The 18,569-nt window shown below is 42.4% G+C and overlaps 1 protein-coding gene and 1 long non-coding RNA gene across 3 annotated transcripts; one reads left to right on the top strand and one right to left on the bottom strand.

Moving 5' to 3' along the window:
- Positions 1-1,501: 1,501 nt before the first annotated feature.
- On the top strand, positions 1,502-13,328 carry LOC134761422 (uncharacterized). The gene is made up of 3 exons (XR_010140017.1): positions 1,502-7,866; positions 9,169-9,321; positions 10,279-13,328. It is a non-coding gene; the product is annotated as an uncharacterized LOC134761422 (long non-coding RNA).
- Positions 10,977-17,213, bottom strand: LOC100459574 (olfactory receptor 2C3). 2 transcript variants are annotated; one of them, XM_054560785.1, is made up of 4 exons: positions 14,234-17,213; positions 13,910-13,945; positions 11,692-11,757; positions 10,977-11,110 (listed from the first exon to the last, which is right to left on the bottom strand). In XM_054560785.1, exon 1 carries the CDS (start codon positions 15,922-15,924, stop codon positions 14,902-14,904), a length of 1,023 nt encoding a protein of 340 aa, XP_054416760.1. In that variant the 5' UTR covers positions 15,925-17,213; the 3' UTR covers positions 10,977-11,110; positions 11,692-11,757; positions 13,910-13,945; positions 14,234-14,901. The 2 variants fall into 2 exon arrangements, with proteins under 2 accessions (XP_054416760.1, XP_063580254.1); XM_063724184.1 differs by lacking the exons at positions 10,977-11,110; positions 11,692-11,757 and adding an exon at positions 12,138-12,319.
- Between the last annotated feature and the right edge of the window lie 1,356 nt (positions 17,214-18,569).

Genomic DNA, 18,569 nt, shown 5'->3' with positions numbered 1-18,569 from the left:
TATTATTAATTGTACCCATCCATGAGCATGGGATGTGTTTCCATTTGTTTGTGTCAATGTCATTATTTTTAAAATGCTGCCATTTGACCATCATAGAACCAGACTATGTGGACTATGAACCACATGAAAGCTAAGGAGCCATTAGACAAGGCAGTCAGATAATGAGTTAAGTAATGACAGCATGGAAAATGAATAAAAGCCTTTCAAATCTATGACAAAGTAATTGAAGAAAAGGACTTTTCCCCTGTGTGAAGTTTGTGGTTGAGACATTGTTGCACTGCAACAGTAACTTTAATTTTTAATATGCAAGATTTAGAAATGCAGTTTAAAATGTTGTTTATGAAAAAGTAATGGTAAGTAATTAATATATAATAACTGTACCTTGATGAGGTCCTTGTAGATCCAACAGCTTCCTGTGTTAATAGATGTAGTGTATTATTCCGTTCTCGCACTGCTAGAAAGAACTATCTGAGACAGGGCAATTTATGAAGAAAAGAGGTTGACGACTCACAGTTCTGCAGGCTGTACAGGAATCAGGACTAGGAGGCCTCAGGAAACTTACAATCATGGCAGATGGCAAAGGGGAAGCAAGCACCTCTTACCATGGTGGAGCAGGAGCCCGGGGAGGTGCCACACACTTTTAAACAACCAGATCTTGTGAGAACTCATTCACTATCATGAGAACAGCAAGGATGCAATCTGCCCTCATGATCCAGTCACCTCCCACTAGGCCCTGCCTCCAATTCAACATGAGATTTGGGTGGGGACACAAATTCAAGCCGTATCACACAGTCTTTTCAGTAAACCCAGCAGTGATCAGACTCAGGAAGCACATTTATTATACTAACCACACCTACACATAGTTAGCTGATAAGACTGCTATCTGTTGGTTGAGCGGGGAGGAGACCCAGAGAAGGACCAGAATATTGTCATTTAGGGTATGATATTTAGGCTGTTAGGCGGACAGCAAAAATGGCAGAGGAAGGCAGGGTGGTGCAATGAGTGATAGATGATGCGATGTGAATCGAAGGCCTAAAACCTACAAGAACAGATGTGTTTTGCCACCTACAGTAAGAACACTCATGTCAATAAGGCAGGATCACTTCCTTCTTGTGTATTTCTGAAAACACATATGGGAACTCCTAATCTCTCATTCCCTCTTTTCTAAATGTTATAAGACAATTTGTAATACTGTGTTGACATTATGGATTTTGGTTTAGAGTTTAGGCATTTTAAAGATACCAGACCCTACGTCTGTGACAGAGCAATTAGCGAACACAGGTGATGAGTACTGAACAATTTGAGTAAATGATTCCTTGTGTCCATGTTACAATTTCCAAGCTCCAATTCATGCTGACCTAGTTTAGTTCTACATGTGTATTCTCATGATGAGATCTGCAGATACAACATGCTCATAATAGATTCAGTTTCTAAAGTGTCCCTTAAACTGGTTTGTCTACAACTTTCATGTGGACTGTTTTTTTTTTTTTTTTTTAACTCCAGATCTAACTGCACTTTATATATGGCTGGCGATCAGACAGTAACCCTTTTCTGAGTTTAGGGTCTACAATCCTTTCAGATTAGACCTCAAATGGACACATCCTGTACGTGGACAGCAGAGCTATGGAAAACAAGAGGGATGCATTTGTAACCCTCTGTTTACATTGCATCCTAACTTCTTCAGCAGCTGAGTCCTTGTCAAGCCAAAAGGAGTGATAGTAGAAAATTACATTCGTACAGCCAACATTTAATTGTTGACATATAGAAAATACGTTTTCAGTTAATTTCTTAATTATAGGTGAGATCTATGTTCCCAGCCCAAATACTTGATGGGTGTCTATTTAATAATGTGAATATTTAGTTTGCTTTCACTGAAGGAGTGCAGGTCATAAGACATACCACCAACATAACCCTCTACAACGATCCTGATTATTCTGCTTAACTGATCCCTGGGCACTGTATAATATTGACTGGAAAGGCACAAAAGAACATTCCTTGCTTTTCTGCTGTTTGTGAGTGGACATGGCAAGGAAGAAAATCCTTTCACCTTTGCACAATCAAAGCTGCTTTTGGTCTTTTGGATAATGTCAGACTAATCATTGAGTCAAGAGATTGGACCAAATCTTTAACAATTCAGAGTAAAATGAATTCAGGGCTCCCTTATTCTCAAGGGTCCCCAGGCTATTTTCTCCAAAATGTACAGGTATTGTGAGTAACTTATTACTAGGTGTCTTGTCTCTTTCCTGTCTAAACCTGCAGTTCACAGTGCAAGGCCGGCACAGAGTGTGAGACTGTACTCTTTATATACTGGATTTTAAATCACTGGAACAAAGAAATGTAAAATGTGGAAATGTGAGAGCTGATCATATTAACTGAAGCTATTGTTCCACAAATTTTAGGAGATTGTATCCAGTAGCAGAGAAATTGGTTCATGGTTAGTAGATTCTGACAAAAGATTGTTTTTTTATATTATTTACTTATTTCTGAAAATAACAAAAAGCTTGTTTAAAAAATTTTTATTTTTAAAAGTCTACCCAGTTAACTCGCTTGACTAGATCAGAGTGCTACTGAGAAAAAAGTTTTAGCTTCCTTCTCTTCACAAATACCTTTACTTAACGTCTTGCCTTTCAGTGCTAGTTAATCAGCAGGCAAGTGAGACTCGCTAAAAACTGTGGGTGGTGGAATGGATCCTCCGCACTGAGAGGACAGAACAACACGTGCCATTTTCTAATCATTGCAGCCTGTGAACCTCTCTAAATAGGCAAATGAGGCCAAGGGCGATGGAGGGTCAATGAGAGCTCGCGGGGTGACGCCATTCTGCTGGGGTTCTGGAGAGGCCAAAGCTGGAGACGGTCCCGTTTGTGGTCAGCACGGCCTTTTAGTACGGCCTTTTACTTTGTGGCCGTGACTGGCAACTGCACCAACGTCCTCCTCTCCCTCCCACTGCACACTCCCACTTCCTCAGCGACCGGGCCCTTCCCCACCTCCTGCCACAGCACTCGCAGCTTCTCCCAAGTGCTAGTTAACCTCGGGGGCTCATGCAAATCCATGGCCCGCGTGGGTGTGTGTGCGGCGCGGCCCTCTGAAGCCTCTGGCTCCTGGTCTGGTCTGGCCGCGCCGGCTCCGGGGGCTGCCATTCCGCCCTGACGTCGCCGCGTACACGTACCTGGGGCGAGTGCGGTCACCGCTGCCTCTGCCAGTTCGTGTGCGGGACGCCGGCCATCACCGCATTTCCCAGTGGACGCCGGCAGGGTGGAAGGCCTGGCTGTCCCCGGCCACTCCAGCCCCTGGCGTCTCCCGCGCGACTTGGCGTCGGCGCCTCGGGGGCGGTGCACTGCTGCTCATGCGGTCTCAGCGCCCGGCCTTCCCGCGCGGCTGCCGCCCTTTCCACAGCGCCGCCGTCTGCACTGGCGCCGCACCCGCTTCAACCGCCTGCAACCGCCGCTGAATTCCCTCATCCACACGCTGAGAGGACGAGAAAGGCGCCCTGGGGAAGGCTCTTGGGAAAGCCCGCAGCCGCTGGACGCGGGAGGACATGGAGGTAGGCGGGAGCACTCACCCCGCCATTTCCTGTGGTCCGCGAAGCTTTTTCTCTTCAGGACAACACTGCACAATGGCGTCCATTAACAATACGGTGGGGAACGGGTGCTGCGGCGCTCACCTGCAGTCCCAGCGCTTTGGCAGGCCAAGGCGGGCAGATCGCTTGAGCTCAACAGTTCCAGATCAGCCTGGGCAATACCGCGAGAACCCATCGCTACGAGAAATGTAAAAAATTAGCCGGGCTGGTGGCGCCTGCCTTTAGTCCTAGTTACTTGGGAGGCTGAAGCGGGAGGATCGCTTGAGCCCAGGAGTTTGAGGCTTCAGTGAGCGCTAATCACACCACTGCACTCCAGCCTGGGCAACTGAGCAAAACCCTATCTCTAAAAAAAGAAAAAAGCGCCGAGATTGTGCCACTGCACTCCAGCCTGGGCGACAGAGCAAGACTCAGTCTCAAAACAAAAACAAACAAACGAACAAACCAAAAAAAAAAAAAAGAAAAAAGCGGCAGGGATGTGAATGTGAATGGAGCAAGGCGTTCTCTCTCTCAGGGGTCTCAGACTTTGTATCTTTGCTTGCAGGTGGACTGACTGCCCCATGTCCTTCAAAGTTAATTGCAAAAGAGTTCATTGCAAGAGATGATGTGCTGGTGGAAAGAGAGATGCTGCTGCTTATTTCCTCAGTGGGGTTTTACAGGCAGATAATGACTGCTTTGCAGCTCATTTGTGATTCTGATTCCACTGAGCGGTAATGTCAATGTTAGATCAGATACAAGAGTAAGGAGACAGCATGGCAGAAACGCACGTGTGTGTCTGTGGTGAGTGTTTTCTGGGATACACTTGTTCCTTTCCACGGGCCCTTTTGTTCTGAATTTTCCAGACCCCTGTGCAGATGACACTGTTACTTTCTCATGCTGTTACCTGCCCCCTCAGGCCCTAAGCAGGTAACATGTACCTGCCTAAGAGCAGTGTTTCCTTTACATTTCAAGTTATATACCACTTACAACATCAATTTAAATGCGGCAAACATTCGTTATTCTAGGTTAGCATAAAATGGATTAGAAAATTTCACAGAGGACTATGCATGGTAGTGAGTCAGTTGTGTGTGTGTGTGTGTGAAATGTGTTTCTTACACCAATATAAAAGTTTGAAAGTCACTGCTTTAGAGAGTTGCTGTTGGAACAAGCTTCCAAGCAACCCATACGTCTGTACTAGAGGAAAATCTAGGAATATCACTTTAAGGAAACATAGGGTCGTGTGTGGGAAGATATGGACTCAAAGAGTTTGTAGAGCAAGGAAATCACAACTGCTTAGCGTGGGAGAGTTTGCCAGGATAAACGATGATGATATGTTGACAGTGATAATGTTAATCATGCTAATTATGATAAAAATGAAACTTTTTTCAACTCATGCATTTTCACCTTTTGACATTTCTTAAGTAGGAATATTTTAAGATTTAGTGGCAAGTCATAGTTTTTACTTCATATTTTCCTTTAAAATTTACACTAAAAGATAAAGGTGAGCTTCTCTGATTACTCTAAAAATAAATGAAATTGCATCTATTTCCACGAACTACTTAGTTCCTGTAATGGCTAGTTTTGTGTCAATGTGACTAGGCTGTAGTACTCAGATATTTGGTCAAATACCAGTCTGAGTGTTGCTGTGAAAGTATTTTTTTCAGATGACATTAACATTTAGATCGGTAGACTTTGAATAAAGTAGATTACCCTCCATGATGTGCATGGGCCTGATCCAATTCAGATGAAGGCCTTAAGAGAAAACAGACTCAGGTCCTACAAGGAAGGAAGAGTTCTTACATCTGCTTTCAAGCTACAGCTGTAACATCAACTTTTCTCAGAGTCTCCAGCCTGCCCTGAAGAGTTCTGATTTGCCAACCCCCATAAGTGAGTTAGCCAGTTTCTTCAAATAATTACCCCCACCTCTACACACACACACACACACACACACACACACACACACACACACACACACACACACACTTCTGTTGATTCTGTTTCTCTGGAGACCCCTAGTACAGTTGTACTACAAACTTCCCAGAAGTTATAGAAAATAAAGCACATCTTGATCAAATTTGGATACGTTTTTTGCCTTTTTTTAAAGCCTTAAACTCTTTAGGTTAATGCGTAGTTTTCAAGTTTCTTTTCTCATGTTCAAATAGCTGTTTCTTCAAGCAGGACAATCTTTCCTTATATTTTCAGTTCAGATTTCCTCATTGGATTATTAGAGGTTAAAAAAATTATGGACATTGCAAAAAGGGAAATCAACTTACGTCTATACTACTTTATCTTCTGATTTCTGAAAGGGAAAAGAAGTTTGTTGCAATCTTCTGTGTTTATTAAGCCTCTGAATTTTTTCACTGCTCTGTCTTATAGTTTTAGTATGCTTAGCCTGGTGTGTACTAGACATTGCGTCTGGCACTACACCACATGCATTTAGTGTGGGCCTATATAAACTTAGTCAAGCAACTGTGTTAGAAAAAAAATTTTATTCTGTGATGAAATAAATCTTTTAGAATTTGAATTTACATTCTTGCATTTTTTTTTTTTTTTTGTAAGGAGAAAATCCTATAGGCACCTTTCTAACCATCCACCAACTAGGAATTGGGAATCCAAAAAAATTGAGAATCCACTCAATTTTTATATACCTGCAGTATTAATTATAACAGGATTGATGAGACTATTACAAGGTTGTAAGCATTTTCAACCGTTTATGAAAAACATAATGTGTAACTTTTAATGAGAAATTTTTCTGAGTGCTCTAACAAATACAGCTTCACATTGCTAACACTTTGTCTAGTTTTAGAAAATATATATGAAATCCTCTGTATTGTATCAAAAATGTTTATCGTTTTTAGTAAATAAATGAATCTCCATCTACTGTTTGTCAGTAGCTCTTGCTCTGCAGTTTGGGGTTGGCAACCTCCTACAGAACAGATGCCCCTTCAACCTATATACACTTTATCTCCTTTGAACCACTGTAGTTTTGGTCTCTGTTACAGCAGTGTAATAATCAAGTAATAATCAAGACCTATATGAAGAAAACTGGAAATCTTTCCTGAAGGAATAAAAGATCTACATGCATATATAGACAGGAATAATTCCTAACATTCATTGAGGTTTTACTGTGCTAGTCACTATATTGAGTACCAATTTCTCATTACTTAATTGTCTGCAGAAACCTTTCAAGACTGGTGTTTTTGCCACCCTTTACAGATAAAGACAACAGGGTTCAGAGAGGTGGGTTTATTGACCAAGGATTCATAGTCAAATGAGGCATCAGGACCCATAGCAAGTACTTAATGACATGATCCCACCCCTGTGCTTCAGTTCCTTTGTTCATTATCCACATGGAAGTCTTGGTCCTGCAAACATGGTAAATTTTCCAGACATTAATTTAAAAATGTGGTTCAATACCAACGACAGTCCCAATAAGATACCGTTTTGGGTTAGGAGGAAACTAGCTGTGACTTTAACTTGGTAGAGCAGAACATAGTGACAACCATGAAAAGTCTAAATTAGAAAAATAGATGATTGATGCCTTGTTCTACTAGGTGACAAAATATACTATACATCAACAGCTATTAAAAGTATGTTACAAATGTGAATGAAATAAAATAAATGAATAAATATTAATAGAATTGGTATTCCTGAAATAAATTCGCACATATATGAAATTTTGAATATGGTAAAGGTATAATTTGAAGCGAATAATGAAAATACAGCTAGTGAAATAAGTTGTTTTGGGACAATTGACTGAACATTTGGAAAACAACATCTGCCTTACACACACACACACACACACACACACACACACACACACACACACTCTGCAGATGCAGTGAATTGAAAACCTAAACATAAAATAGAAAACCATAAAACGAGAAGATAAATACAATCTGGAAGATCGGAGGCCATTTCTAAGCATAACTCCAAGCGTGAAGGCTTATCATGCCCTTTTCTTCTTCCAAATAGTCTGAAAATATGAAATTCCGTGCATCTAGGGTCTCTAAGACATTTATTACCTGGGCCTGAGGGATCTCTCAGACCTCACTTCCCATCACTCTTTCCCTTACTCTCTTTCAGCCACACCAGTCTTTCTACACATGAGGCCCTTCCTCTTCCAAAGCCTTGATACTGGCTACTCCCTCCCCTTGGGATGCCCTCCATACCCATGCTGTGTGACTTCCTCCTTTGTTTCAGGGGAGAGCGCAAGTGGCAGCGCCTAGACCTCATGTCACTTTCTCCAGGCTCACCCTGCATGGCAGTTGATTGTATCTCTTAACCGACATTCTCATTTGCTTGCTTTGTTGGTGAGTATTCTCTCTTACCAGAACTTTTGCATCCCATGAAAGCAGGGATATCAGTTATTTATTCCTGCATCGTCAGCCTCCAGTACAGGCTGCATACATAAACCATGTTTAAATAATAATTCATTTCTTTGAATGAAATAATGAACAGTTCCACAACTAGAAGGCATAAAGGCATGATTGATAGAGTTTAATACATATAACATTTAAAACTTTTGTACCACAAAGGAAACAAACAAAACATAGCAAAAGGATAAAACGTCCCACTAGAAAAACGATTCAACACTTATATGATGACAAAGATGTGTAGAATCATATGTCAACTACCGCTACAAATCAGTAAGCAAAAAGGTAAAACAATGAAAATTTAAGAAAAAAACAATTTATTGAAGAAACACAAATAGCCCCAAAACATACCAGAAGATGTTAAACCTCACTAATGATTAAATCAATGCCAAATAAAATGATACTGAGGTAAGATTTACAAGTAAAACTAAAGTTACTGACAAAATCAAATGTTAGTGAAATTGTGAGAATATATGCCTTTGTACACATTATTGGAAAAAGTACGAATTTGGTCTCTAAAGGGAAATTTAAATATGTCCACATAATGTCAACATGTTCTATAAGGAAAAACAAACTAAAACGCTTTTTCTATTCTCTCAACAATCAACACAGAAGACTTCGGGGACTAAAGATGATGGGGTTAAGCCCATAGACCAAGCAAACAATCAATCCTGTGGCAGACACCAGCTGGGTGTCCTTCAATTCCGTTTTGACACTATCTACCTGGAAATAACGCCAGGTCTGCTGGGTGAGGGCTAAGTCTCATAAGACATCCCTGTTTCCAATACCAATTACAAGCCTCAAGTTCTTTTTACCTGTGCGTCTGACCAGTCAATCAGCTGTAAGTCTGGGTTACCACAGCCCCCTTCTTGGGTTTGATTGATTTGCTAGAGCAGCCCACAGAACTCATGGAGGCATCTACATTTAGCAGTTTATTGTAAAGGATATTGCAAGAGATGCAGATGAAGAGATGCATAGGGTGAGGTATAGGGAAAGGCTGTGGAGCTTGCATGCTCTCTCCAGGGTCACCACCTTCCAGGAACCTCCACGTCTTCAGCTATCTGGAAGCCCTCTGAACCCAGTCCTTGGGGGTTTTTATGGAGGCATCATTCTGTAGGCATGACTGATTAAATCACTGGCCATTGGTGTTCTGCTTAACATTCATCCCTTCTTCCCTCCATGGAGGTTGGGGGCTGGGTCTGACTATCTTAATTCTCTAATTCTGCCTTGGTTTTTCAGGTGCCCAGCTCCCATCCTGAAGCTACCTAGGGACTACTAGCCATTTGTCAACTCATTAACATACAAGTACCACTTTAAGGAATTCAAGGATTTTAGTAGTTGTATGCCTGGAAACCTGTTGAAGACCAAGTATATGCTTCAGAGTATATACATGTGAATACCATTTGATTTTTTATTCTAAAATTTATCTTGAGCTACTAGTCAAGTTTGCAAGGATTTCAATACACACGAACTTATTGTAGCTTTGTTTGTAATAATGAAAATGAGAAATTCCATGGTCATTAGGTTTGAAATATACCTGTGCACAGCATGTGTTGAGATGAGAAAATATCTGTGATCTATTAAGTGAATGTATTCGCCAAGAAATCTTGAGCCTGCCATTCTCCGGGTTGGTTTCTGAATTCTTGCATTCCTTTCTTACCATGAGAAGCTTGCCATGTTGAGGGTGATTATAATTTTTAAAGTTTATATTTTTTACTCTATCTGGCTCGCAACACTTGACCTAAAGTTCTGACAGAAGCTGGAAGATAAACTGGCATGTGAGAAATTATCTTAGTCTGGGTGTTTCCAAGGCAGAAGCTGTGTCCAGTGCACATGTTCTGTGATCCCAGAGAGCAGGAAAGGGCAAGGACAAAGAGGGTTTGGCCATGACCAAGGGTGACTGGTACTCCATCCTTCTGGAATCTGGGAGCTTTGTGAAATGCAAGTGTGTCTCCACTGGCTTACATCCCCACAGCCAACGTGGCCTGTGTCCTTCACTCTCCACATGCACATCAGCTGTGCCTGCTGTGGTGATGCATGACCCTCACAGTGTGCAGCATCAGAGGAAACCCATACATGAAGTAGAGGGTTCACAGAGCAGGTTTGGGATGATCCAGGTTTTCTGTCCTGTGAGAAGCCATCAAAGCCTATGGTTGCTGCAAGAGGAATAAAAGAAAAGATGGAACCTAGAAAATTCTGACATATTAGGCTGAAAAGGGACCTGGCATCGAAAGACAAGTGGTGTCCAATATGGCATGTTAGCATTTTCCTCTTCATTTACTAAAACTTAAATCCAAGTAGAATGAGACTTCCCTCTATTTAGAAAGGTCTTCTTTCACTTTCTTTCAGGATTTACTGCCTCAAGATGGGCATTTTGGAAGATTCCAATAGTTCTACTGGATGTGGAGCCAGAAATTGTGTGGAATGCCTGGTGTTTCTTTCAGTTCTTCTTGGATGCCAATCTGAGGCACAAATCACATTTCAAGTGTATTTCCTTGGGTTCTGGAGAGGATGTCTTCATTTTCTGTTAAGCATTTAGGGAGCAGTTGGGTGAGCACGTGACCAATCAGCCTGAGCATTTAAGGCAGTTGGAGGAAAGTGTGAGTTATGGTCATCATTCTCCTCTGTGCCAAACAGGGGCTGATGGATGGTCAGGGCAAAGCCCAGTGCTCTCCTCATGGTTCTGGGAGGGTCTGCGCTGTCTGCTATCCCCACATAAACTGATGAGGACCTGCACTCCTGTCCTGAGTTGACACCCAGCCTTGAGGTCAAGAAGATGATAGATATTTGGGGTAACGGGTCCCAGAGGGTCCTACTGCCACTTCTTCATTGCTTTCTCTGGAGGTTCTACAAACTTGACTACTGAGCTTAAACAAAGCCATGAACTGGCAGAGGAAAATCACAGTGCATCCAAACTCCAGAGATTTTTAATTAATCTTTTCAAGAGGTTAGGGAAAGTTTTTACTATTCAGATTGAAGTTTTTCTTCAGATCTTGAATGTTTGAAAATTTTTTTATTTTAGCTTTTAGTGGACCTATAATAATTGTACATATTTCTGGGGTAAACAGTGATGTTTGGATACACATAGTGTATAGTGATCAGATAAGTGTAATTAGAATATCCATCATCTCAAACATTTATCGTTTCTTCGTGCTGGGAACATTCAATATCCTCCTTCTAGCTGTTTGAAAATACAGAATATATTATTGTTATGGTCATCCCACAGTGGTATAAAACACTAGAACTTACTCCTCCAATGGAGCTGTAATTTTGTATCCTTTAACAAATCTCTTCTCATTCTCCTGCTATCCATCCTCAGCCTCAAGTATCCTCTGTTCTACTTATTTCTATGAGATCAGCTCTTTTTTAGTTTTCACATATGAGTGAGAACATGCAGTATTTAACTTTCTTAAAAATTTTATCTAATACTTTAAAAGTTATGATTTCCCCCATTTGTTTCCGTTTCTTCAGTCTTTGGGTTCTAAACTGATTAAAAAATGTCAATAACTTGATTTCCTACCTTCCTGACTCATACTAATGTTATCATGTGTCTCTGACTCCTAGAGTACCTGCTGTCTGCTTTTTTACTTCCCCTTCCCCCACCCCCAAGCCCCTAAAATTGTATAATTATTTTTAAAATTTCATTTTAGTTTGTTTTAATTCACAAATAACAATTGTACATACTTATGGGGTTCAGTATGATGTTTTGATACATGTATACTTGTGTAATGATCAAATCAAGGTAATTAACATATCCATTACCTCAAACACTTGTCATTTCTTTGTGGTGAGAGCATTCAAAATCTTCTCTTCACAACATGAATGAACCTAGAAGACATTGTGTTAAGTGAAATAAGCCAAACACAAAGGGACAAATCCTGCATGATCTCACTCATATTTCATGTTTAGCCAACTATTAAAGAAGGAAAAAGCATGGACCAGTTTACAGATGAATCTGCATTATACACCAGCAAAAGAAAGAAGCAAATGACATTATACCACGGTACCCCTCCAGGTGGTGCTGAAAGATGATGAGGAAGGGAAACTTCCCAGTGGTCAAACTACAGGCAGTTTAGCTGGTTGTTACTTTTTTATAGAAGGAGACAGAAGTTTGGATATGCACTGATTTAGAAGCATTGGATAACAGGTTGTTATTTTGCTGAGAGATTTGTGAAGAACAAGGCTGGAAAATTAATGGCAGGCAAATCTGGAGAAGAGCACATTGAAGAATTTATTGAAAATTGCACAGATAATGAAGATATCTGTTTTACATGAATGACCATGAGAGGGCATCCACTGCAGAGATGGATCTTGATGGTATGGTAGATAAGATGACTCATCTAGTAGATAATCAGTCAATCTCTTTTGCCAGCAGGCTTGCTCATTGGGCCTATGAGAAATTTAACATGGAAGCAGGGATGGAAACTATGAATGGGCTCAGCATTATGACATTTCTCTCACCAAGGTTAGCATGTGATTTGGCACTATTTCCAGGCATCTGGCTGGACTAGTAGCATAGTGATTACTTTGGACTCCTTTGAGCATAGAGTAAGCAATGTTAGTCTTTATAGGGACAGAATAATATTCTGGGGACAGTTTTGTCTTCCATACCCCAACCATTTACGTAGTGAACAAAGCCTTAACCATCGCCATGGCATCCCCTGCAATATCACCTGTAACCAGGAAACATATTTCACAGCAAAAGGGGTGTGGCAATAGAATCGCCCTCGGAATTCATGATTCTTACTTCATACCTCAATATTCAGAAGCAGTAGCCTTGACTGAATGATAGAATGGGCTTTATTGAATGATGGAATGGCCTGCTGAAGGTTAAGTTATTGAAGCTGAGAAACAATACTGTGTAAATAAGCACTGCTTTCCTACAGGCTGCAGTGTATGCTCTAAACCTGCAGTCACTGTAACCTGATACATGAGTCCAAAAACCAACAAGACATGAGAGTGTCTTGTACATGATGCATAATAATCCAATTGAAGAATTTTGCTTCACTGAAAGTTTGGGTTTGGTGTGATGGTTAATTTTATGTATCAACTTGGTTGGACTATGGTGCCCAGTTTTTGTTCAAACATAAGCCTAGGTGTTACTGTGAAGGTGTTTTTTTTTTTTTTTGATGCAATTAACATTTAAATCAGTAGACTTTTAGTAAAGCAGATTACCCTTTATAATGTGAGTGGGCCTCATCCGATCAGTTGAAAGCCTTAAGAGAAAAGACTGACCTGCTTCCAGAAAGACGGAATTTTGCCTCCAGACTTTGAACTCAAGCTGCAACATCAACCACTGTCAAAATTTACAGCCTGCTGGCTTGCCCTGCAAATTTCAGACTTGCCAGTTCCCTAAATTGTGTGAGCCTGTTTCTTAACTCTCAATCTCTCTCACTCTTTTATCTCTCTCTCTCCCTCAGGGTGTGTGTATGTGTGTGTGTGTGTGTGTATTTGTGTATATATTCTCTTTTACACATATTTTTGGTTCTGTTTCTCTGGAGAACCCTGACTAATACAGTGAATTGGAAGATCCTAGTACAAAAGGAAAGACTACTTTCATATTATATACATATATATAATAAAATCAAAAACAGGAACTGCCACATGGTTTTGGTCTTCCCATGCCTTTGAATCATCAGGCAGAGAATGAGGTTACTCTATTGATAGAGGTGAACTCTAGTGATAGGTTACTCTATTGATAAAAGTTCTTTAACATCTAGAAAGACTAGCTGTTGTAAATAGGACTCGTTTGTCCTTTAGATACACTGTATACACAGATAAGTAAAACAAAATGCACAATCATAAGAAACAATGGTGAATCTCGCCTCACTGTAAGCACACTGGCTTAGAGCTCTCTGCACCTCCCTTTACCCGTCCTTCCCCGAACCAGTCCACAAACACCATGCCATCCCCCCTCACAAAATAACATTTCCTATGAATTTTAACAAAAAGTTATTTACAAAATGTGTCATTTTACTACCTCTAATTTTAACATGTATCGGGTACTTCAGAACATCTAGAAGGAACAGACATTTCAAAAAAGCTTAGCGTTGTCACCTCTATATAAAGAAGTAATAAAATGCACACAAACAATGGATAGAATCTGAAAATGTCTTGGAAATACGACCCGTCAGGACTAGGTAGGTCTCGCCCAGCTGCGACAGAGCGGTCGCCCGGGACGTGGACCTGCCGGCTCCGTGGCCTAAACGGGCAGCCGAGCCCGCGCCTCTGGACCGCCTTCCTCGCCCTCCACAGCCTAACGGCCGGGCGCATTTGGGCGGCGCCATGTTTCCTCCCCCCTTACCGCCGCCACCCAAAAGCGCTGAGTCCCGGCGGCTCGGCGCGGTCTTGGTCTGGGTCGGTAGGGTTGGGCCGGGAGACCCGCGGTCGGCGGGGTCCGGGCTTGGGGAGGCCGCCGCTGCCATCAGGTCCCCGAGGTAGGGTAGGAAGAGGTTCGCCGCGGCTTCAAGGCCTGGGCCCAGCGGGGGAGCCACAGCGAGGGTTCCGGAGCCTGCAAGGCGGAGGCCGCGGCCTGGCCCGGGCCTAGCTCACCCCAGGCGCAGGGCTGAGGGCTGGGAGGGCTCCGGGGGCTCTGGGGAGCAGGCCGGCTCCGGTGTCCCCGCGCGCTCTCAGCATCGTCAAAGTTTATTATCCACGGAGCGTCCTGGAATGCACCCGCTTCGGATACTGAGGAACAGCTGTGTAACAACGCAAGGAGTTTACAAAACAGGATGACAGTCACCGTGTATATATAGCAAAACCCAACAATGCAATTTAACAAAATATGAAAATTAGCAAACAATAAATGTATTTTCTTGGTCTGGAAATGGCATGAGCACACTCCTTTCAGATTTCCATCTACCTTGAGCTCAAACAATATTAGAAGAAAAACGACATCCCAAGTGCCCTGTCCTCCAAGGTCAGTTTGCTCTTTGTAAACTTGATCTTCCTTCTCAGAAGGGACTGGAGTCTCTAAATTTGCGCCAGCTCGCCTGCAGAGCCACAGTAGTTCTCTAATATAGTGTGCCGGAGGGCGCTCTTCACCTCCGTGTTCCTCAGGGTGTAAATAAGTGGGTTCAGCGCAGGAGTGACTACGGTGTAGAAGAGAGCTATGAACTTGCCCTGCTCATGGGAGGTGCTCTTGGCTGGCCGGAGATACATGAAGATGATGCTCCCGTAAAACAGAGACACCACGGCCACGTGGGAAGAACAGGTGTTGAATGCCTTTCTCTGCCCTTCTGCTGACCTGATCTTCAACACGGCCCGGGCAATATGGCCGTAAGAGACCAGGATGAGCCCCAGAGGCAGGACAACAAAGACAAAGCTGGCCAGGTACATCTCCATCTCATTGAGGCTGGTATCCACACAAGCCAGTTGCATAATGAGGGGCATCTCGCAAAAGAAGTGGTCGATGCGATTGTTCCCACACAGCGGTAGGAGCATGGTGAGCGTGGAGCCCACCATGCTGGTGGTCAGACCCCCCAGCCAGGAGGCCAAAGCTAGCCCAAGGCAAAGCTGTGAATGCATAATGACAGTGTAATGGAGTGGCCTGCAGATGGCAGCGTAGCGGTCATAGGACATGGTGGCCAGCAGGACACACTCAGTTGCCCCCAGCCAATGGGAGATATAGAACTGGACCACACACCCTCCGTAGCTTATGGTTTTCTGTGGTCCCCAGAGGTTGGCCAGGAGCTGTGGGACAATGCTCGTGGTGAAGCTCATGTCCAGGAAGGAGAGGTTGGCAAGAAAGAAGTACATAGGCGTGTGGAGGTGCACATCCATACGGGAGACCAGAATGATGATGCCATTGCCCAAGATCGATACCACGTAAAAACCCAAGACAGCTATGAAGAGGACAGTTTCTAGTGAGGGTCGTGCAGAGAAGCCCAGGAGGACAAAGACTTCTGGAGAACTCACATTGGCTATTTCCATCATTGTATGCTGGGGGTGGGGCAAAAGGCCACCTGTGGGAAGAGCACAGGGCATACAGGGCATGAGACATGAAGCAATTACATCAGTTAGCAAACATTAAAAGTAAATTTTATTTCATTTTATCTTATTCTTTTTTAGAGACACAATCTCACTGTGTTGCCCAGGCTAACTTCAAATTCTTGGGATCAAGCAATCCTCCCACCTCAGCTTCCTTAGTAGGTTGAGAATACAGGCATGCACTACCATGCCTGGCTAAAAGTAAATTTTATACCCATTGTTTTCAAAAGTAGCCACTCAACAGCCCTGTGGATAGCATTGCATTACCTTCCTCATGGCCAACTTGGACTGTATAATAAAAGACTGGGGGGTGTGGTGTTCAGTGTCTGGGGAAAATAGACATTCATACAAAATCCTTAGCACTGTTTTTTAAAAATCGAAATATTATAGTAACAACATCTATATGCAACCTAAATGTTTAGCGATAAAGGGTTAGTCAGGTAGAGGGTGGTCTTTCATGTGATGAACCACTGTACAGGCATTAAAATTGTGCCCTCTCAAATTCCACAATCATCTGCAAATTTTTGCTGTCATTAAATATATCCAGTTTTTTATCCCTTCTCACCACCCCTGCTCCTACCACTCTGGCCCATCTTGCCATCATTTATCATCTGAATTTTGATCTAATACTCTAACTCATTTCTCTGCTTCTCCGTTGCTCCCCTTCCAAATACTCTCAAAAAAGTGTTGGGGCTCAGAAAATGATACCCCAACATGAAGGCCTCAGAAGCAAAAGTTTCTCTTTCTCCTGCCTTCTTGTCCCTGGCCCCTCATTCTTCCCCTTGGTTAGTCATAGAAATTAGAATCCCTCTTCCCCAAGGTGACACATAGAAACCAGAGCCCCTTTTCCTCAAAGCCAGCCATAAAACCTAAAAATGTTACTCTAACTTTCCTCCACCTTTCTGTGTTAAAACTAGCCATAAATAAATTATCTGACCTACCTTACTGGATTGTAGATCATAAGACCTCCATTCCAGGGAGGTCTTACTCCATACCAAGAAAAAAAGAACACTGCTCAGAGAGGCCAAAAAGAATCTCACAGATGGGTCTTGCTGGGCTTCGTTGCTCAGTCCATCAGTATTAGATCATGCCCTTCATGTTCAATCATATTTCTACATGGCTGTCCATATGTCTTTGAAACTATGCATAAAAATGGGAAGTTTCTCCTGTATCTTTGGATCCTCATCTGAAGGCTCCTCTGTCATGTAAAACTATGATCAAATAAATATGTATGTCTTTTCTCCTATGACTCTGCCATTTGTCAGTTGATTTCTGTGAAATTTCAGAGGACAAAGGTGAAATTTTCCCTCACTCCTACGAAAGCAATCAGAGGATTACATTAAGACATATGATCACGTCAGTCTGCTGCTCAACACCCTCATTGTCTTGGTACAAGGCTTGCAGTTGCAGTTTGCTATACTTACAGTGCTTTCTCCCCAAGACATCCACACACCCCCTTTCTCACCTTCTTCAGGTCATTTTTGAAAAGTCACCTTCTAACTGAGGCCCTCCCTCACTGTATTGTATAATATTGAAAACCCTCGCAACTCCCTTCTCTCTCTTTCCTGAATTATTTTTATGTAAGGCGATAATCTTATAACAAATAAACTACTCTTATTTCTTTTGTTTGCTACCTGTCTCACTCCACTAGATCATAAATTCCATGGAGCCACAGTTTTGTCTTTTGTTTACCTCTGGGTCCCTAGTATCTAACCTAGTGTCTGATACACAGTAGTCCCTTAATCAATATTCATGTACCTGTATCGTGAAATAGGTTGCTAGAAAGGTTCTGTGGGGTGGAAGAGGCAGGACTAGAGTAATATGAAGGCAGAGTGGAAGGACTCAGCATAAACTTTCAGTAGTGTTGTCAGGAAAGAGCTCTTGGAACTGCCAGAGTCATGCAGAAAGGTCTGGACTATCCTCTGCTTTTGTACAGTTGGAATAAAACAAACACGATTTAGGAGGGGCAGTGCATAAAGTCAGAAACTGGAAAATTTCAGTGTGCTTCAGATGTCCCTGAAGACCTCTGGGGCCCTTCTTTGCAAAAACATTAATTCTAGCCTGTATTTTAAAAAGAAGAATCAATTTATTATAGTTAAGATTCACCCAAATTTGGGGAACAGAGCAGCTGTGAGCTTAACTATCAGCCTTCTTAAAATCCCAGAGAGTAGAATTTACCTATCCCTGTAACTGGAAGTCAATGAAACAAAATAGACATGAACAGACATGTGCATTCAGTTTTAAAAATACAGGTAGGTTTTCCATTGTGCATGTATAGAAATGAGGCTCAGAAAACTCCAGGCATTTGTTAAAATTCACATGTGGAAGCTGTCCCGTTGTGGACTTGCTGTGTCAGAAATACTGAGACAATCGTCTGGCCTGTATATAGCAGGCCAGGGAAGCATCAATACTGTGGGAGAAGGCATCCTGGAGAATACACTCCAACCTCCTCCAAATCAGGGAGGCAAGCCGGGGGCGGTGGCTCATGCCTGTATTCCTAGCACTTTGGGAGGCTGAAGTGGGGGGAATCGCTTGAGCTCAGGAGTTTGAGACCAGCTTGGGCGACATAGTGAGAGACAGTCTTTACAAAAAAATAAAATAAAATGACCGAGTGTGGCTATGTGTGCCTGTAGTCTCAGCTACTTGGGAGG

Source organism: Pongo abelii, chromosome 1, assembly GCF_028885655.2.
Source record: "Pongo abelii isolate AG06213 chromosome 1, NHGRI_mPonAbe1-v2.0_pri, whole genome shotgun sequence".
Lineage (NCBI taxonomy): Eukaryota > Metazoa > Chordata > Mammalia > Primates > Hominidae > Pongo > Pongo abelii.
The sequence above is the reverse complement of the archived record's forward strand: the minus strand, read 5'-3'. Positions and strand labels throughout refer to the sequence as shown.